General features: G+C 41.2%; 1 protein-coding gene across 2 annotated transcripts in view; it reads left to right on the top strand.

The window, feature by feature from the left end:
* pcyt1bb (phosphate cytidylyltransferase 1, choline, beta b) overlaps positions 1-22742 on the top strand; it is a 98763-nt gene that overhangs the window by 33266 nt on the left and 42755 nt on the right. For both annotated transcript variants that reach the window (XM_039745605.1, XM_039745604.1), the window contains exons 2-4: positions 11832-11931; positions 13991-14107; positions 19147-19298. In XM_039745605.1, the coding sequence (XP_039601539.1) occupies positions 11832-11931; positions 13991-14107; positions 19147-19298 (369 nt within the window). The remainder of the gene's footprint in view (positions 1-11831; positions 11932-13990; positions 14108-19146; positions 19299-22742) is intronic.

The following is a 22742-nucleotide window of genomic DNA, read 5'->3' as shown; positions in this document are numbered from 1 at the left end:
TCTGGTGTGCCCCAAGGTTCTGTCCTGGGGCCTCTTCTTTTTATTATTTACCTTCTTCCCCTTGGCAATATTTTTCGCAAATATAACATTAATTTTCACTGTTATGCTGATGACACCCAGCTCTACCTTGCTGGTAAACCCACCTCCTCTTTTCCACCACCCTCACTTATTGATTGCATTTCTGAAATTAAATCCTGGTTCTCTTCAAATTTTCTTAAATTAAACAGTGACAAAACTGAGGTTCTCCTCATTGGTTCAAAATCATCATTATCCAAAACCAATAATCTTTCTTTTATTATTGATAACTCTGTTGTTTCCCCATCATCTCAGGTCAAGAGTCTGGGTGTCATCCTCGACAGTACTCTATCTTTCCAATGTCACATTAATAACATCACCCGGTCTGCTTACTTCCACTTACGTAATATTAATCGCATTCGTCCCTCCCTCACTCCACATACTACTGCCATTCTTGTTCATAGTCTTGTCACTTCTCGGCTGGACTACTGCAATTCACTCCTTTTTGGTCTCCCTAATAAATCTCTTCACAAGCTTCAGTTAGTCCAGAATTCTGCAGCACGTATCATCACTGGAATCCCATCTTTTCACCATATTACTCCGGTCTTGCAGCAGCTTCATTGGCTCCCGATCAAGTTTCGTATTGATTTTAAGATTCTGCTACTAACTTTTAAGGCCATCCATAACCTCGCACCTCCATATCTGTCTGACCTTCTACATGTTGCCATTCCATCCCGTAACCTTAGATCCTCTTCCTCCACCCATCTGACCGTTCCTCCCTCCGTCTAACCACCATGGGGAGCAGAGCTTTCAGCCGTTCTGCTCCCAAGCACTGGAACTCATTACCTGCGGATCTCCGAAATATCAAATCATATTCATCTTTCAAATGTAAACTTAAAACACATTTGTTTAAAATGGCTTTTCTTCTTCCTCCTAATTATAGTGGTTTTGTTTGGTTTTAATTTTTAGATTTTCTGATGTTTTAAGTTGTTTATAATTGTGTTTTGTATTTATTTATTTATTTATCTGTTTGTTCGGTGTCCTTGAGTTCTCTGAAAGGCGCCTTGTATAAATAAAATGTATTATTATTATTATTAAATTATAATGCAATGCCATCAAGAGAAACAACCAGTAAGACCTTTTAAATGCAAGTTCTGACCTTAAAATATTCCCTAATGAGCATATGGATAAAACCTTAGAGTCACAAGTTAACCTAATCTGTACATCTTTTGGGAATGTGGAAGAAAAATACTAGGATATCTAAGAAGAAAATCCAGACATAGGGAGGACAGAGAGAATGGACTCATGAGGTGGTGACGTTACCCACCCACAACAAGTAATGCATTTCTGTTTTCCAGAAACCTTCATCTGGACTATTAGTACAATTCCCCCAAAACACCATGACCCAAGGTTTGTTCCTCCTGCTTGTCCACTGTCTCAGCTGCTACCTCTGTAATGTAAAGATGGCACTTGATGTAACCCCTGGATTCTCCTTTCATTCAGGACAACTTTTTCTGTTACATTAATGATTGTCATAATGTCACATGTGTTTTAGTTCAGTCATAATCAGCTTACAGAACCCTCAATATTGACTGTACTGCTGGTTATCTTCTGAGAGGAACAGCAATTCAATGTTCAGGCAGTTAATTGGAGATAATTCTTTATAGTCTTCGGCCCTGTTGTTTCCTAGTGGACAATTACTCCAACAATTAATCTTTCCCCTGCTTCCACCGTGTTGCTGTAATTTTGGTTTGTTGTGTGTTTCTAGTTTTCAACCCAGTCCCTTACCCTGACGTGTGTAGTGCCTGAGGGATGAGCGCTCTTCTAATAGAAACAGCCTGCCTTGAAGGCAAAAATAAAAGGACTGCGAAATAAAGGTTTTTCTTGGGTTTGAGGTGAATGAACGCTCGAGAGTTGCCCTTAGGTTGCAAGACCCGTGCCTTGTCTGATGGTGAGACAAAAGGACATCTGCTGTACAGGCTTTTAAATGATTGACGTGCAGCGCGACAAGCAGAACACACAGCTCGGCAGCACCAAGCCAGCAGCTGATCTGTCCGCATCTCCTTACCGTGCGTTCAACCCACTCCCTTCACAACGTGAGTAGTAGAGACGCGAAGTGGCTGGTGTGTAGCGGTCTTTGGGTGGGCTAGTGAAGCGAGGATAGCTACTGTACAGGCTTTTAAAGGATCAATGCACAGTGCGACAAGCAGAACACATAGCTCGGCAGCAGGAGCAGCACGCCAGCAACTGATCCTTCCGCATCTCCTTAGTGTACGTTCAACCCACCCCATTTACAACGCGAGCAGCAGAGACACGAAGTGGCTGGCGCGTAGCGCACCCCGGGGGGAGAGGGGGTGGGTGAGTGAAGTGAGTAGGGGGCAACACCCCCTAGTATAAATATATACATATATATATAGTGACAGATAGGGGGCGCTATCGCTCCCTTGACCCCTCCAATCAAACATCAGGCACCAAGTAAAAGTCCAAGTATTGACTTTATTTATACACAACAGTGCACAGTAATAACTCAATAATCACAATCCAACACTCCCAGACGCGTTGCCACCCTTCCACCCAGCTCAGCACCCCATCTGGGAGCTCCCACAATCCTTTTATATTCCTTGACCAGGAAGTGTTCCAATCCCCAGTCCATGTGATTCCTTATCACTTCTGGGTCAGATAAAAAGTCCTTTTCTTCACCTCGGAAGCACGTCATCCCTCTTGTCCATGTGACTCAGACGTACTTCCGGGGCATAGAGTAAATAAGCATTGTTCCTCCCTGCAGCGTCTCCAAGTGGCCCCCATGGTATCCAGCAGGGCTGTGGATACAGACTCCAATGTCCATGATGCCCTGCTGCTCTTCGGGGCACCTCCATGCTGCAGGGAGAGCTCCACCTGGCGGCTTGGGGGTATTGGCCGGGATACACCACAATATATCTATATATCCAGTGCATCCGAAAAGTATTCACAGCGCATCACTTTTTCCACATTTTGTTATGTTACAGCCTTATTCCAAAATGGATTAATTTCATTTTTTCCTCAGCATTCTACACACAACACCGCATAATGACAACTTGAAAAAAGTTTACTTGAGGTTTTTGCAAATTTATTAAAAATTGAGAAAGCACATGTACATAAGTATTCACAGCCTTTGCCATGAAGCTCAAAATTGAACTCAGGTGCATCTGGTTTCCCCTGATCATCCTTGAGATGTTTCTGCAGCTTAATTGGAGTCCACCTGTGGTAAATTCAGTTGATTGGACCTGATTTGGAAAGGCACACACCTGTCTATATAAGGTCGCACAGTTGACAGTTCATGTCAGAGCACAAACCAAGCATGAAGTCAAAGGAATTGTCTGTAGACCTCTGAGACAGGATTGTCTCGAGGCACAAATCTGGGGAAGGTTACAGAAAACTTTCTGCTGCTTTGAAGGTCCCAATGAGCACAGTGGTCTCCATCACCCGTAAGTGGAAGAAGTTCGAAACCACCGAGACTCTTCCTAGAGCTAGCCGGCCATCTAAACTGAGCGATCGGGGGAGAAGGGCCTTAGTCAGGGAGGTGACCAAGAATCCGATGGTCACTCTGTCAGAGCTCCAGAGGTCCTGTGTGGAGAGAGGAGAACCTTCCACAAGGACAACCATCTCTGCAGCAATCCACCAATCAGGCCTGTATGGTAGAGTGGCCAGACGGAAGCCACTCCTTAGTAAAAGGCACATGGCAGCCCACCTGGAGTTTGCCAAAAGGCACCTGAAGGTCTTTCAGACCATGAGAAACAAAATTCTCTGGTCTGATGAGACTAAGATTGAACTCTTTGGTGTGAATGCCAGGCGTCACGTTTGGAGGAAACCAGGCACCACTCATCACCAGGCCAATACCATCCCTACAGTGAAGCATGGTGGTGGCAGCATCATGCTGTGGGGATGTTTTTCAGCGGCAGTAACTGGGAGTCTACTCAGGATAAAGGGAAAGATGACTGCAGCAATGTACAGAGACATCCTGGATGAAAACCTGCTCCAGAGCGCTCTTGACCTCAGACTGAGGTGACGGTTTATCTTTCAGCAGGACAACGACCCTAAGCACACAGCCAAGATATCAAAGGAGTGGCTTCAGGACAACTCTGTGAATGTCCTTGAGTGGCCCAGCCGGAGCCCAGACTTGAATCCGATTGAACATCTCTGGACAGTTTTTAAAATGGCTGTGCCCCGATGCTTCCCATCCAACCTGATGGAGCTTGAGAGGTGCTGCAAAGAGGAATGGGCGAAACTGGCCAAGATAGGTGTTTCAAACTTGTGGCATCATAGTCAAAAAGACTTGAGGCTGTAATTGCTGCCAAAGGTGCAGCGACAAAGTATTGAGCAAAGGCTGTGAATACTTATGTACATGTGATTTCTCAGTTTTTTTATTTTTAATAAATTTGCAAAAACCTCAAGTAAACTTTTTTCACGTTGTCATTATGGGGTGTTGTGTGTAGAATTCTGAAGAAAAAATTAATTTAATCCATTTTGGAATAAGGCAGTAACATAACAAAATGTGGAAAAAGTGATGCGCTGTGAATACTTTCCGGATGCACTGTGTGTATGTATATATATATATATATATATATATATAGTGGAACCTCGGTTCACGACCATAATTCGTTCCAGAACTTTGGTCGTAAACCGAGTTGGTCGTGAACCGAAGCAGTTTCACCCATAGGATTGTATGTAAATACAATTAATCCATTCCAGACCGTATGAACTGTATGTAAATATGTAAATATATGTAAAGATTAAGCACAAATATAGTTAATATACACCATAGAATCCACAGTGTAATAGTAAACTAATGTAAAAACATTGAATAACACTGACACAAAACACCCAGGCTCCCTGCTCAGCTACACAAGCTGGCTCGCTCTCTCTCTCTCTCTCTCTCTCTCTCTGTAGCACACACACACACACACCACCCACCCCCTATCCTTCCCCCTCCCTTCCCTGTTAGCTGCCCCCGCTCTCTCTCTCTCTCTGCACTTGCTCGCTCACGCTCTCTAATCTCTCTGTAGCACACCCCCCCTGTCAGCACCATGTGCAGCATTTTTTTAAAAATGAGTTTTAAGCACAGCGGAAAAAAAAGGAAGATTAGAACAAATCCGAAGTGCATGTAAAAACCAACCACAAGCAACCAAAAAAGTAACAAGATCACGCTATTTTAGCTTTACATTCAGATCGCTGTAAACACTTTATATAAAATGAGTTTTAAGCACAGCGGAAAAAAAGGAACATTTGAAAAAAGAGAAAAGTAACATTGCAACAATTCACGCTATGAACTGAAAAAATTAACTTTTGAAAAATCCGTAATACAAAAACCACCAAGAAAACTAACCTTGCATGAGTCGAGTTCTGGCATGAAGTGTTTTCCTTCAGGGGTTTACTCTCTTGTGATTTCTTGGGTTTCTGGTGTTTTTAGCTGTTTAGCTGGTGGGAGAGAAAGCCTCATGCAGCCATTCCAAAAAGAAAGTCTTTTGTGACCCAACCCTTCGTGTTTGCCCTCCACATTACTGGCATTCTGGCTTTGTTTACATTGTGCTGCTTGAAAACACGAGGGTTCTCAAATTGGTAAATGAGTAAACTGGTAAACGGTTTTTCCACCTCTTCCAGCACTTGAAGCCTCTGCCTGGTTAACGCTGTAACTCCTTTTGCAATATCACCTGCTTTAATAGATTCTTTCTGCTTTAGAATAGTCAAAATCGTAGATTTTGACTTCTTGTACTCGGCGGCAAGATCAGTAACACGAACGCCACACTCAAACTTTTCAATAATTTCTTTCTTTACTTCGATTTCAATTTTCTTCAAAACTTTCTTCTCACCACTCTTCACTTGCTTAGAAGCCATAGTTAACTGCAAAAGCACACAAAATACAGTAGAGCACAAAGAGAGCGCAGGTAAAGCACGCACGTCTGACTGAGAACAATGAACCAGCCAGGCAGGCAGGCACGTGGCTCCTTTCTCTCTGCTGTACCCCCCTCCCTCCTGTCAGTAGCAATGCAGGCAGGCACGTGCACGCAAACCTCCCCTTCCCCTGTCAGTAGCAGGCAGGCACGCGGCTCGCTCTCTCTCTGCTGTACCCCCCCCCCTGTCAGTAGCAGGCAGGCAGGCACGTGGCTAGCTCTATTTCTCTCTCTCTCTCTCTCTTAGCAGCAGGAAGGCACGTCTGACTGAGAACAATGCAACACGTGCAGAAATCATAGGCGCGCACAAACCAAAAGGGAAACCGACTTTGTTCGTATACCGAGTGTGTGGTCGTGAAATGAGGCAAAAGTTTGGTGAACTTTTTGGTCATGAACTGAGTTGTACGTGAATAGAGACGTTCGTGAACCGAGGCTCCACTGTATATATATATATATATATATATAAATAGAAACATCAGTACAAAGCATGGATACCAGTAACACTGTGGCAGCATTCCAAAACGCTGTTGCACAATAAGGACAACTGATACACCGCTAGCTGGTAAGATGTATGACAAAGGGAACGGTTACTAACAACAGCATCAAAATGGCTACAACTATAGAATAAAATACATAAAATGGTGTCATATAAAACTCAAATAAAATAATAATCGAAGATGATGGCAAAAATTTTATAAGAAATAATTTGCCTTAGGGAAAAATAAAGTATAATCTAATCTAATTAATAACTGAAATGTAATAATAACAAACAAAATCTTTATGTGCATAAACGCTCTCATCTCATCTCGTTGGTAACAAAGAATCTCTTGTGCTGCAGTCACTTGAGCTGCAGTTACCTGAGAGGATTACACAAGGCTCTTTCACTCTCCTAGGATGTATTTTGGCACTAGCTGCTGTTTGCTGCTGTGTTCTTTGTAGCCTTTCTTGTGCTGTCCTCTTTGTAACTAATACAAGTATTAGTGGCCGAGGCTGTTTTGGATTCTTGGCTTTTTGATTTATGTAACTTTGAATTTTAGGATCAGAGTTTTAGATTTTCTTGAATGTTTTCTGTTGGTAACTGTTTTGTTAATTTACCTCATTTTTTTCCTTCATTTCTCTCCTATTCATGGTCAGATCTACCATCAGGGTATTCTGGGTGAACTCCCAGGGGCCTGTGACAGCAAGAGGGCCTTTTTACCAATACTCCCCTGCTCAATGAAACTGTTGATTAATAGCAAGTCAAAATGACCAAGGGGCTGCCCCTCAATTAAATGGTCAAGAGTCCATGTGGCAAAATGTCACAGGGGGACACCCCCGCTCCATGCAATGAGTCGACTGAGTATCTGCACATCAAAATGACCAAGTGGAGTGAGGGGGATGAAGCGATCTAGGCTAGTGCATAAATCACGAGGAAGAAATGCCTCACTGCATTAAACAACCTGGTGTTTACACACTGCATTTTTAAATGTTTGATCAGCACTCACTTAAGGAGGTAAGCCACCCATGGGCCTATGAGGGTCTCAACCCAGCCTTGCTCCTGTTAGCTTCCTTCTTTAATATTTAGCCTATTTTCTAGTTTAGTTATTTTTTTATAATTTATCTAACATGACTTACAAAGCAAGTTATAATATATACAAGAATGATTTTAAGGTGTAAACATCAAAAGCAACAGAGAACAAGTTAATAAACCAAGAAAAAGAGAATAGTACTACTACTATATAATTCTACCTTCAATGTTTAATGAAAATTTACCTTTTTAAAACACACCTAAACACAAGTAAATTGGGTGCAGTTTGAATAGCCAAATGGAGATCATTCATCAGTGGAGAAGAATTGTCCAGTCTCGGCACATCTGGCAAAAGGAGGGACAGTCAGCAGACAGGCAAAGGGGATATATGGAGAAACCAAAGACTGTTGATAATGACGGTTGCTGATTAAATATATTCAATGAATAAAAGTGAAAAGTCCAGAATCATACCAAGACTCCTAACCATGACTGATGGTGAAAGGGTGACATCTTCAAGGACAATGCTTAGAGACAAATCCGACAAAGGAGAATCAGAAGGCAAGTACAGGATATTTTAAGGTGATGAGCATTTGTCCAGGATAAGATAACATGGAGACAGCTGGAGATCTTGGTTGAAACCGCTGGGTTGTAACAGTGAAAAGAGAAGAAGCTCTGTGCATTGTCAGCATAGAGGTGGTAGGTGAAGCAGAGGAGGAAATGCAGAAAGAAAAGAGAAGTGACCCTTGAGGCACACCTATGAAGAAGACAAACAGTTAGACCAGGAGACAAAGGAAGGATGTATTGAAAAGTTAGAACTTGAACCAGTCCAAAGCAGAACCACGGATTACGAGTTTATCAAGAGAAGAGATAAGCAAGATGTAGTCAACAGTATCAAAAGACAATGAAAGGTCAAAGAAGGATAAGGACAGAGGAGTGAAAAGCAGCTCAAGCAGATCTTGGAGCATTTGTGACCAAACACAGTGCAATCTCAGTAGAGGGACACATGCGGAATCCATGCAGATTGAAGAGGATCTAGTAGATTGCTGTCAGAGAGATATTTATTTTTAGATGCTTAAATTTCTTTTGATTCTTCAATTTACTGTTACATTTTGAAGTCTTTAGTTGTTATAATTTATTAAACATGTTTAATAATTAACATTTGAGTTGGGAAAAATGTGTTGATGGTTTTGGCCCTTCCGTATTAGAATTGTCAATAACAGAGGCATAGAGCACACAGATCCTGTGAGGGACAATCTGTCACTCCACTTGAAACTTATTGAAATGACTACCAGTGTAAAATTATCAAATGTTGGACCTCCACTTCAGTCTTTATTGTTTACTGTACCATAACATTTCCTAATGTTACTCCTAACAATACACTGACTATTAACAAGAACACTGACAATACACTGACTATAGCGCTATTGTATGCCCTGATTATTCATTCCGTAATGACAATGACTTAATCACATTGACTGACAGCTTTCTAAATTCTGAACAGAATTTTTGTGCTTTTCAAATTTCCATTTGGACACGTGAGTTTTCCTTTGTTTGTCTGAGGGAAAAACCTGAAATAAGAAAAAGAGCAGCATCTTATTTAAAGGGTAATCCATCTGATAGATCTGTCCAGAAAGCCGATGCTAATACACACCTAGTTAGGAGTTGGTTGATGATGCAGAAGAGTTTTCTTTTCAGAGTAATCAGTCACCTTCATGTGTTGTGCAGACATTGGAGATTATCCACTACAAAATCCCTCTGTGTATAATCTGGCATTTAAATTGTAAAAGTACATTAAGGTGAAATTTAGTCGTTCTAATAAGCAATTCAGAATTTTGGGATTATTAATCCCATATGAAAGAATTACTCTCAGTTTTAACCCTGAGTCGCTCTAAGGCTTGAAATTCTATGTAAATACAGTTAACCTCAAATGTCTCTCAGGATAAGATGTTATGATCCAATATAAAGTGCTAAGCCTGAATAACCCTTGGGACAGTATTCTACTGCCATCTAGAGGAAAAGATAACATAAAAAAGCAGCAGTATTTGTATTCACTAATAGTCATGACTGGGGTGGAGCCTTCAACCAAAACACACAATGGAAAGTAAATAAAAAGCTATAAATCCAGTTTTACAACAAACTGAAACTGAACCATTAGCTGAATCAAGTAATATTGATGACAATATGAATTGCTCATCATATGTTGACATGGGTAATGAAACTGATGCATATGCCCAATAACTTTGTTCATTTGAAGGTTCACTGTGCTGAAGGTAGGTGTGTAGCATGAAGGCAAACTGATTGTGATCAAGTGGAAAGACATTTAAAAATATGTTAGCCCTCTCAATGTTCGTGTCAGGGGAAATGTGGAACTCACAACTTAGTGCTGTGGTAACCTATAATGACACAATGGGGATGCCGATCATGTGGATCAGGCACTAACATTTTAACCTCTTATACATTTGCCACAGAAAAAATATTATAAGAAAAGTGTGGTCCTCATTGCAACTATGAGCTGTGCATTGATGACTGTTTCAAGACATATCACACAAAAACAGACAGAAGAGGTTGGGTGCATGCACTGATAAGCACCTTGCCGCACCCACCACATGACGAACCACCTGGATTGGAACCCGAGTGCAGTGGGTGACACCTCAGCACCACACTGGAACAGTGTGAGGTTTTTTTTTACGGTAGCTGGAGTGCCAATCCTGACACCAATCCAAGTTTTCCCTGTAGGTTGGTGGACCTCCTTGCAGGGCTGGATGCAGATTAATGTCACAGCCAGGATGAAGCAATTGCAGGTTAAGGGCCTTATTCAAGATGCTAAATCTGCATCTGTACTATAGTGGATGCTAGACATACTGTACCCTTCCTACTATATTTATGTTGACATTTTGGTATTTACATGTTTCTGTAACACATAATCAACTGCCAGACAATGTTCAGAAGCCATTAAGAAGGCTAACAATATGTAAGGTTATATAGCACGATCTGTGGAGTACAAGTCCAAGGAGGTTCTGCTCAACCTTTATAATGCACTGGTGAGGCCTCATCTTGAGTCCTGTGTGCAGTTTTGGTCTCCAGGCTACAAAAAGGACATAGCAGTGCTAGAAAAGGTCCAGAGAAGAGCGACTAGGCTGATTCCAGGTCTACAGGGAATGAGTTATGAGGAAAGATTTAAAATAGCTGAGCTTTTTCAGTTTAAGCAAAAGAAGATTAAGAGAAGGAAATGAGTTCACCAAGAACATGAGGACACAGTTGGAAACTTGTTATGGGTTATTTCATACAAATATTAGGAAGTTCTTCTTCACACAAAGAACCACAGACTCATGGAATAAGCTACCAAGTAGTATGGTAGACAGTAAGACTCTTGGGACTTTCAAAACTTGACTTGATGTTATTTTGGAAGAATTAAATGGATCAGGCTGGTGAGCTTTGTTCAGCTAAATAGCTTGTTCTCGTCTAGATTTTTCTAATGTTCTAATAATATTTTTTCTTGTTGGATAAAAAAATTAACATTTTTGGATGATTATTAACTTTGAATAGATGTATATGCTAAATATATAAATATTTGTGTCAAAACAGATTTTCAGTAACTTTAGTGCAACAATTACTATTGTAATATAAGTAATAAGTAGTAAGTTGTTTGTGAGCAAACAGCTTAGACTTTCTGTTTGCAAGCATACTATGTCAAACCAATTGAAAATATTAAATATGGGATGATTTTCTTCTTAGTATACTATAGCAGACACGAGGCATACCTTTCCTAATGTATTTATGTTGACCTTTTGGTATTTCCATGTTTTTATTACAAATAACATTTTTTTGGCAAAAAATTTACATTTTGGGCTCATTTTGAAACAGAATGCTAAGTAGGCTACCAGCAGAAGACCAAAAGATATTTCATTCTGTTTTTTTATGTAAATGTGTAATACCAACAAAAGGGACACTTGTCAACTGGGAATGAGAGTCTAAAGTACAATTGCTAGGAGTGAATTGTTTTTGTTTTTTCGTCCGTGAACATGAGCTGTGCCAAGTATTGTCCAAATTTGCAAATCGCACCACTGAAGTCCATTGATCATGTGTACCTTTAATGGTTCTCCATGTCAGCTTTTTTATGTGCGTTTTAATGACTTGCTAAAGTCTTTTAATGGCCAACATCAATATACATGTACATATAACTAATGCACAATGTGAATGCAAATAAAAATTTACTGGGGAATTAATTTTAAAATTTTCCTTCTTAGGAGTCTGTGACAAGATTTATGTAATAAAATGCACATGGATTGATACAGAGACGTTTAGAAGGAAGTAACCCATTATTTAAGGGCGTCTAAGTGCGTTCAGTGCTTAATTTTACAATTTGCTGTCCTTTCTTGCAGACACTGACAGAGCCTGCCCCATTTGCTGACGAAACGAGCTGCCAGTGTCGCGCGCCTCATGAAAAGTTAACAGTTGCTCAGGCACGTCTTGGGACTCCAGGTTTGTTTCTGATTTATCTCCTTACAGGGGATGTCTGACCGACGTCTTTCCTTGAAAAGAGTGTCACCAATGAACAATTTTATTTGTTTCACTGGGGGCATGGGCAAAAAGACAAACATGGGAATCATAACTGTAAAATGATCAGGGGAGGGTCAATAGGCCAGGCTTTGTTATATTGGGCAAATCATAAATCAGTGTCAAAGTAACAAAGAATTAATACCAAACAAAATGATTTGTTTGAGTTCTTTTAGAATCAGAGAGTCTCATGTATTTTTTTTATATAACGTACACCCCAAGAATTCCTGTAACCCCTTGCTCTTGAATACAACAGCATTTGATATATCATCAACTGACACCTGTATGGCGACTGTGCTGCAACAGGGACACAAAAAGTAAAATGAGTACCGAGTGACTTCATCAACAACACTATGAAAAGGAGTACTAATGGAATTAATCCTTAAGAAAACTCCACATACAAATAACCCATAAGAAAGAAAATGAACTGTAATCTGCTGACAGTATGGCTTACAAGAAACAGCAGAAGAAACCCTGCTTTATATGGTAAGCAAGGAAAGAAAGACGTTTTGAGGTTTAGAAATGCTGAGCGTTTCTGTCACCAACATATTCATTCTTCATTTGCATTCAGCTAGTGTAGCAATACACGCCAGAGGTTCAATTCTTACAAACATAAAAGTCTGCTGCTGCCGTCAAGTGAGGGCCTCCATAACACTTCTTATCCTGGCTTCTCCTCACTCTCAGGTGTTGTCCTTCTAAACATTTAAAAGAAACAACAACAAAAGCTGTAACAATCTCTGCACGGTCACTTAATGGAGACAAAACCAAGTTTTAGAGGCAAAGCAGTGATCATAAAACAAACGTTTAACAGAAACACAAACTGAACAACAAACAGGCACTTGACACACTACCAGAGGAAAGTCAGATCTCCTCCAGCAATGCACAAGCCCTCAACAGGTACAGGCAACAGAACATATTTTATCATTACGTCACTTTGAATAAATGCGCCTGCTAAATAAATAAAGATGTGTGTAAAAACTGATTTTCGATGTTCTTATTTGAGTGCACTAAAGTAATTCACTGTTGTTCCCAGCAGAAATAGCCTTGTAAACATCAGACCTTTCAGACTCCCTTATCTTCATACATATTTCTGTTAGCAGGAATACTAAGTAAACACTTGAAAATTTCATAACATCTACAATGATGTGTGAATCAAATATTGAGCTACAGTATGTAGCCTTGCCACCACTTCTTCTGTTCCTAGATTCACGACTCTGAGAAGATAATGATGTTTCTTGGAGCAAGATATTGGAGAATTGCAAGTTTGTGATATGCTGTAAATGAGCATGAAATCACCTCTGTTATTATTTAATAAGGACTGATTTTAAAATGTCTTGTATATTAAATACGATTAGGGGTACCTTGTGCTGCCCGGGTTGGGGGCACCCACTAGATTTGAGAAGATCTACAGTACATGCCAGAGACACAGTATCATCAACCAGTCTCATATATTATCATTTATATCCATTGTAAAACAAGACACAGACACAGAAAAAGGTTTGCAGCACATCTATGACCCCATATAATGGAAATAAATCACAAAGGAAATAACATTTTCACTAAGATAAAGTTGATGTCTTTTCAGACAGGAGTCTGAAAGTGAACGGACTCAATGATGGCCAAACTTCTGGTCATGTTGGGTCCAAGCAGGAAAGGGCAGGTCCAAAAGAGAGGGCGACAGAAGTGACATCAGAGGTGGAATGGCCATCAATCTTCTGTTCTGCAGAAGGGGGAAGAGAGAAGGTATTAGCATACAGCGGCAGCCCCTGGTTCAACGGGTAACTGTCATCACCAGAGCCCTTAAGATATCTGCCAAGTGCATGCATGTGACACCATATGCTAGAATTAAAACAAGCAGCAAATGATAAAAGGAAGTGTTAAAGAAGTTGAAAAAATAATTATATACTTTAAATATGGGCTACAAAACAATTATGATTTGCATATTTTTAACCAGTTCATTTGTTTTTTTCTTTATGTCTTGCAGTGGACCGACCAGTGAGAGTATATGCTGATGGAATCTTTGACCTCTTCCATGCTGGCCATGCAAGAGCGCTCATGCAAGCCAAAAACCTTTTTCCCAATGGCTACTTGATTGTAGGAGGTATGGCTTTAATTTCACTGGTGTTTCTGTCCAAAGCAGCTTTACACTGTACTACTGCGTTCATATTTCTGTAATACATAACTTGACCAGAGCCACAAAGAACTTCAGTGGGTGTGTGTGTCTTGCAGGGAGCAGTAGCTCTTTGGATGGACCAGATTCAGTACTGGGAGACAAAATGGGAAGAGACCGCTCCGCTTACAGTGCCACAGCAAAGCTACAGCAGTGACAAAAAGAAACCATAAAAACAACACAGATTAATTACAACACACACAATGCGTTTATACTTAGTTGTACTAACTCACAAACAGGCTCTTTTGGAAGACCCAAGATAATGGCGGACAGAGATGAACTCAGCAGTCAGCTGAGGTGCTCTTGGTTCTCAAGATGTAGCAGAAGTGTGTAAAAGTTTGAAGGTGGGCAGTTAGGGAGTGGAACAGATAAGCAGCTCTGGTGCTCCAGCATGTCTAAAATTCAGTGGTGGTGGGCTCTTAATATGCCAAGGTGTGGCCTATTTTTTTTATTAGACCAATCATTGTTTGACTAGGGGTTTTATATATATATACTGTTTATATATATATAAATATATATATATTACAAAAAAAAATCTTGAGACAAGACTATTGTCATATTGACGAAAGGTTAATTCAAAAAATTGTTTTTACTGAAATTTTACAGTAAAAGTGTAAGTTTAAGGGTGGCACGGTGGCGCAGTGGTAGCGCTGCTGCCTCGCAGTTAGGAGACCTGGGTTCACTTCTCCGGTCCTCCCTGCGTGGAGTTTGCATGTTCTCCCCGTGTCTGTGTGGGTTTTCTCCGGGCGTTCCGGTTTCCTCCCACAGTCCAAAGACATGCAGGTTAAGTGGATTGGCGATTCTAAATTGGCCCTAGTGTGTGCTTGGTGGGTGTGGTCCTGGCACCCTGCCCTGTGTTGGCTGGGATTGGCTCCAGCAGACCCCCATGACCCTGTGTTCGGATATAGCGGGTTGGAAAATGGATGGATGGATGGGTGTAAGTTTAAAAAGTATTTGCGTGTTAATTTCAAAGCCAAACAAAATGAAAACGTATAACGCAACGAATACCTTTAATGCAACGTGAAACATCATTTTCTTTCAATTTATTACATTTTACTGTTTTTTTACTATGGTTAATTACTCGTAATGTAAAATAGTTAGTTCTACTATTACTATGTAACAATTCCAATGAAAATGACAATCTGTTTAAACTGTACATCCGCTTTCCCATACACGAGCGGAAGAACCATGATGTGGCTAGCGAGTAGCGCCCGCCCAGGGCTTGTCAAACGAAGTGAACAGGGAGCAGAACCCCCTAGGTTTATATATATATATATATATATATATATATATGTACAGAACATATAAAGCAGGCTGTCTATATGAGAGAAGTCTTAGTAAATACACATACTACAGTGTATTTAATATTTTAATCTTCACTACTGCCTGCAGGGTGAAACTGAACTGGCAGGCCTGTTGTCTCCTCAGCCGCTGCTACAGCTTCATGCTCTTATGTTTAGGCTTGAATGTTTGTATGTTTTTTATGCTTAGACTTGTCTGCAAGTACTTATCTGTCCATCTACTGTTACCAGCTATTCATTTTTATACATTTCCTGAGCTGATAATTTGATTCTCATAGCTCTGAACAGTCATGAAATCTGTTATCTGTAAGTTATTGTAAAGTGGAGCACCCAAACAGTAATTACAAACTTCTACTTAATAATTAAGAAAGAAAACTAATTAGGAGTGCTAAAGAGGTGACCTAAAATGCTTTAGTATTGAACTCACAGACATTATATTATAATTGCAGCTGTAGAATACTAGATCTCGTTTATTTAAAGTTCATTTATCTGTGTAATCTACAGAATGTTCACTGAATGTGAAAGCTTACTTTAACTTTTTTGTGTTACGCTTGATTAACACAAAAGTAAATAGATCACACAATTTCTGTTCAAGCCTTTTCCAGCTGAGGGTCACGGATTCCAGCATCATCAGACACAGGAAAAATACACTAACTTAAAATAAAATAATCTGCTATACCAGAAGGCCAACAAATATGAGAAGAACATGCAAACCCTCCTTAGTCAGTGACTGGGCCAGGATTTGTACTCCATCAGCTGAAGATGTGAGGCAGCGGCACCGACTACTCTGTTACTCTAAACTGTGTCTGTAGTGAAGGGTAAAGGGTGACACAAAACAAGAACGTGCCACAAAAAACGAGAAAAGTTGCTATTCAGCTACTGGTGATTCACATACCTGTGCTAAAGAAAACCATGGAGCTCTATGCCATGTTGATTTAATGAATGTCCTGAAAGCAGTTACTTTTGTGTGCTTGGGGATAAAAAAAATGTCAGAAGGACAAAAAAGCCCTCCAGAAATACAAAACAGCAGGATGTTACTGCTGGCAACATGTGGAACACCTGCTGTCTGTGAGTTAATAAGGGTACTGACCTTTTAATGGTTAACTGAGACTCAGGAGTGCAGACATTTGAGGTCAGCAGAGGAAGTACTTGGATTATGGTCCAAGGACCTTCATCTTGGAGGTAACCCCTAAGGTTGGTTCAAAGGACAGCCAATCCAGGAGGCTGTTGAGTACACAGCAAGGTGGTGCATCCTTCAACATCTGCAATAAGATGCTGCAGATGTTCTACCAGACGGTTGTGGCGAGTGCCCTCTTCTACGCGGTGGTGTGCTGGGGAGGCAGCATAAAGATGAGACACCTTACGCCTGGACAAACTTGTTAAGAAGGCAGGCTCTATTGTAGGAGTAAAGTTGGAAAGTTTAACATCTGTGGCAGAGCGACGGGCATTAAGCAAACTCCTGTCAATCATGAAGAATCCACTGCATCCACTGAACAGTGTCATTTCCAGGCAGAGGAGTAGCTTCAGTGACAGACTGAGGAGATTGTTCATCCCCCACACTATGCGACTCTTCAATTCCATCCGGGGGAGTAAATGCTAACATTACTCAAAGTTATTGTCTGCTTTTTTATTTTTATTTTTTTTTTTCATTTTTCATTTTTATTACTTTTTAATTTAATATTGTTTTTTTGTATCAGTATACTGCTGCTGGATTATGTGAATTTCCCCTTGGGATTAATAAAGTATCTATCTATCTATCTATCTATCTATCTATCTATCTATCTATCTATCTATCTATCTAACTGCTAAAAGGAAGAAAGGTCAAATTAGAGCGTTATTGGAAGTAACGGGAGTACTTTAGGTGGGCAAGTGAACAGGCTGTCTACCTTAATAGCGAGGATTAAGACCTGTAAGGCTACAGAGTTTGCTATTTTCTTTTGGTTACACATTTCAGTGGAAGCTCGGTTTGCGAGTAACTTGATTTACGAGTGTTTTGCAAGATGAGCTAAATTTTTTAATAAATTTTGACTTGATAAACGAGCGATGTCTTGCAATACGAGTAGTATGGATACACTTTGTCTGCTGAGCGTCATGTGATCACAACTGAGCTGATGGTTCTCTCTCTTGCGTGCCTCTCTCTCTCCTTATCTCTCTCTTTATCTCTCTCACTTGCCTCTCTCTCTCTCCTCTTGAGGGCAATCGTTTCCTATTCTCCGTCTGAGTGCCTCATTTATATAGTCAGCATCCATACGAGCGTATACTGTTTACTACAGCATTGTGACTGTGTGTGTGTGTGTGCTGTGAAGTGCGAGTCCCCATCTTGCGCCCCAAAACACAAAGCTGAGTCTCAGTACTTTAACAACACCAGCTTTATTCAGCTTAAAACAGCAACAGCGCGGTTATTTATTGTAGCGGGATCTTTATAATGTTCCTTGTATCACCCATCGACGGCATGCGCTTATAGCATGTCCGCAATCTTGTTGGATACGCTTATACGGCGAACTGCTACAGCGCTGGGAGACTGCGATTGCTTTGGGACGCTCTTCCGCGTGTCGTCCCGTTGGGTGGAATCCCACAAGAGTTTAGAAATTCACTCACACCAGCCATGATTCTTTTTAAAGGTAAAGTGCAGGTTAATTTGTTTTATGCATTTATATGAATAGTTTTGGGTTGTGAAACGAATCATCTCTGAGTTTCCATTATTTCTTATGGGGAAATTCACTTTGATATACGAGTGCTTTGGACTGCAAGCACGTTTCTGGAACGAATTATGCTCGCAAACCGTGGTTCCACTGTATTTTGTTCTTGCTGTGCTATCTGTATATTGGTCTCGTTTTGGTTGTGGAGGGCTGCTCCCCTGTTCACATTTACCAGTTATCCATTAATGTCTTCAAATGTATAATGTGATGCTACAGAAAGGTTATGTTTATTTTGTAAGATGTGCAATGTGCTCTCTGCACACACGACACATGTTTAAATGTCTAAAAGCGTTTTTTTAGGAGTCTTTTCGACTCTTCATCATTAACAGGAGCTTGTTGTCTGTCGGGCCAGGTTAACGAGATCACTTCTAATCTTCGCAGTTTAAAATCACCGCCCCTACTTTAAGCTCCGCCTTCATGAGGCATTGGATTGGTTTAGAGATGTGACACTCAGTGAGTCGTCTAATTGTTCCCTCCCAGTTTTAAGCACGATTCACTTGTGGTTGTCTCTAGACGTATAAATGATATATATGTATGGTTTCAGTGAGACTACTCTTGACCAAACTGAAACAATTTAAAGTCATCATTTATCCAAACTGAATGCTTGGCAATTCAAAAGAAAATGTAAATAAGCACTTGGAGAATTTATGAACTTGTTACGTGGGCCAGGATTTGAACACCAGAGCTGAGAGGCAGCAGCAGCAGTGCAAACCATCAAGGTGCCCACATATTATTTGTGATATTATGTAAAGCTCATTACATTAAGATTCATTTTAAGACTAGCTAACCCTTTTTTTATGATGAACCACCAATGGTCATGTGATTGTTCTGAAATCTGGAATTAGGCAAACAATGTTAAAATGTCAATAAAGATGCACTGGTTCTGTTGAGGTTGAGTGAAGCCTTGCATTATTTTGTACTGCTGGCCAGCCGTTTCTGTACTGTGTAAATCTGAGGTGTGTTTGCTTAGTTTGCAGTGATGACTTGACCCACAAATACAAGGGCTTTACAGTGATGAATGAAGATGAACGATACGAAGCCCTCCGGCACTGCCGATATGTTGATGAGGTGGTCAGGGATGCACCGTGGACACTTACTCCGGAGTTCTTAGAAAAACACAAGGTAAGAATTTTAGGCTTATTTCTGGACATGTGATTTCAGTAAACGTAAACTTTTGGCCGGTTTAACAACAGCTGAACGGACACAGAAAATATAGATAGATAAACAGAGGGACGTGGAGGGCAAGCGGGGTGTTGAAGAACTCATTTGAAGGCTTCATCCATTATAAACCCAAAGGGAGTGATGCTGACCTACAGGAAGCAACCTCAGAAAAGGATTTAGAGGTTTAGATTGACACATCCTTGAATGAGCGCAGAAAAGAATAGAATTTAAAAAGAGAAGTAATAGCCGTGTTTTTCACAGTGAATGCCATTCTGGAGAAATTTTTGCTATGACACCATTTTGCTATACTTGTGGTATCCATGCTGCATGACTTAATGGAATGGCAGCCATCATACATTGATGGCTAATCCTTTGTTAACTTTATCTTTGAATTCTAGTTATAACTTTGATTTTGTTTCACGTATTCATCTCCTAATAATTTAGATGAATGATGTCTGTCTCCATTGACTTTCTGTCTGTAACACCCTTAAAATCATTTACATTTATTTGCTTAGCAGATGCTCTTATCCAAAGCGACTTAAATCACTGCCACTCAATCGATTAAATGAAATGAGTTTTTGTGAACTTTTTATTGAATGTGTCCTGTGGTCATAACTGGTGGAAATTAAGTGAAGTTACATTTATGACTGAAGCCAAGAAGCAATTTCTTTACAAAAAGACTTGTGGAAGTCTGGAACAGACTACTAGGTCGTGCAGTTTATGTGGCCACCTTGACAAATTTTATAAAGTACCCCAGTGAAACCCACACAACTTAACTACTATGGGCTTGGAGGACAAAATGGTTTCCTCTTGCTTTTATATTTTAGTTTGAAGGTCACCTCCTCAGTCTAATAGTTGTCTTACATCTATATAACAGTTTTCTTGCCCATTCTTTGATGAGCGTATGGGTATTCTTTATTCCATTAACCTTTTTCAGGGTCTTTTCTGCATGCATCTTGTTGTGAGCGTACAGTACTTTTATGTGCACCTTTTTCATTACTTCATTCAATTCAGGGTTGGTGAAGGTGGGTCTTTTGCTGACTGGTCAGGTGGGCCCCCCACATACACACCCACACTCGCTCACATGGGGCCAGTGTAGAAGGACAAATCAAAGTGACATGCATGTGTCTGGGGATGTGGGAGGAAGGCTCACACAGACACAGAGAGGAAATACAAAATTCATGTCCAGGGGCCTCATTTATAAAGCTTTTGAGCACAGAAATATGTGTACACCAAAAAAGTCAGATTTAAAAAAACCTGGCATACATCCATTTCAACACAATTTACTGTTTACAAATCACAGTCCCCTTGTAAATATGCATATGTGAGCGCATCTCCAACATTGCCCTCAAACATCCATATATGGAGCATGCTAATCAGCATCATGCCTCTCTTTTGCGCTCTGGGGATCCAGGACAGGAGTAAGGCACCATCATCCGAGTGCGTGGCCACAGTCATCTGACACAGGTTGCTGATACATTGAATAGTACAGGCCATATGAAAACTGGTTCCAGCCAGTTACTTACCAACAAGCCAGCCACCAAACACACCATCATGCCTGGCAAAGCTACTTTGCCTCAGAATAAATGAATCACAGGTTGACTCAGGCCGTGTTTGTCAGTCTTATCTCGGCATCGCAGATGACTTGTGCATTACTGGAATGTAACTTCTTATGGTTAACAAAAGCAGCTTCATTCTCGCTAGGTGCTCTTATTGCAGTACGAGTGCAGTAAAGTGATCCAGTTACATTAGGTTGCCTTTTTATGTTGACAAAAAAATGTTATGTTTTATGTATTTGCACCCACAACATATGAAAACTGGATGTAGTGCCTCATCGGTCAGTTAATGGCTTCCAGCCCAGCAAACATGACAGAGCGAAGCTTTGCTGAGATATTCCTGACCTACTGGCCAGTATCTGTGTGGCCGATGTAAATGGACAAAAACCAAAAAAGGTCTTTGGTGTGTGGACCACCAGGGGGTCCACTAGCCGCCCCAACCTCGACACAGACAGACATGGGACACAAGTACAAACACATACCTATATTTTTCTCGTAGGAAACACCTGCCCCCATTTCCCACCTGTACACCACAGTTCCAATACAAGCATTAAACACTTTCTTTTCTTTCACATTTCTTCCCTATCCAAATTTACTCCTTCTGGCAAGTTTCATCCTCTTCCACCAGACTCTGGTTCCCAGAGTAGTGGCTGCTGGCTCCTTCTATAAGGCACTCAGAAGTGCTCCAGGTGCTCATTGACCTACATCTGGCAGTACTACCAGGGTGACTTTGCTCTGCACACCTCTCTCCTGTACATTACCGGCATTCACCTACCTGTACCACTGCATCAAGTCGACTGGAGAGTCCCGTGCCTCATCCACTCATGTGCTGCCTTCAGGGCACCTCTCTTTTGTGCACTGGGGGTCCAGGAAAGGTGTAAGGCACCATCATCTGAGTGGGAGGCCACAATCACCTGACACAGGTAATGACCGATACTATGAATAGTACAAGCCATATGAAAAACTGGGGGTCCAGCCAGTTACCTTACCAGCAAGCCAGCTACCAAGCCACCATACACACCATCATGCCTGGCAAAGCTACTTTGCCTCACAATAAATGAATCACAGGTTAACTTGGGCCATGTTTGTCAGTCTTGGCAGCCGTCCTCTCTAGCCCCTCGATTGTCTGCCTCAGCAAACTCAGTACAGTACCTGTAAGACTGACTGCACGAGCTGGAGCATCCTCTCCAGCTTGCGTACAGCTGACATCAGCTTAAACACTTCAGTGGACTCGGGCTTTGCTTGTACATCTTCACCAGCCGAGAGCCATTGAGGCTGTGCACCTCCCACGCGAGCCCTGTTGGGTTTCATCTGGGATCGCAGTTGAGGTTCACCGTCCCTGCCTCTACCCCTTTAGTGGCGGGATCCCGGCACACACCCTCATCCCATGGATTGACATGCTTTGGCCACCAATTTGGATCCAGAACTTCACTGGCTAGGAGGTAGTGCTCCAGGTGCTTGTTGACCTACGCCACACCCAAAAGTGCTGCAATCAAGGGCTTAGTAGCAGCTGCAGCACCCCTTGGAAGTGCCCACGGAACCCAACAGGGCTGCACCAAACTCCAGCTGCCTGCCACCTAGCGCTCCGGGGGAGGTACTGCTCTGGATACACTCCCTTCTACAGTCCTTCCAGTGTAGAGGCGTCCCAGCTGTATGCCACAGGTCCAAATATGCCACATCTGCGCTACCACCACCTAATCAAAGCATGATGATGTTCCTACATTGATGGATTAAAAGCCAGAAGTCTACATGACCATCATCATCAAGTCCTTCCATGAGAACCCTAAATACAAAGAGGACTGTTTCATTTATGTTAGGTAGAATGCCCAGTGGGGGCTGGGCGGTCTCG

Source organism: Polypterus senegalus, chromosome 2 (genome assembly GCF_016835505.1).
Source record: "Polypterus senegalus isolate Bchr_013 chromosome 2, ASM1683550v1, whole genome shotgun sequence".
NCBI lineage: Eukaryota > Metazoa > Chordata > Cladistia > Polypteriformes > Polypteridae > Polypterus > Polypterus senegalus.
This window is presented reverse-complemented; position numbering and strand designations above follow the sequence as displayed.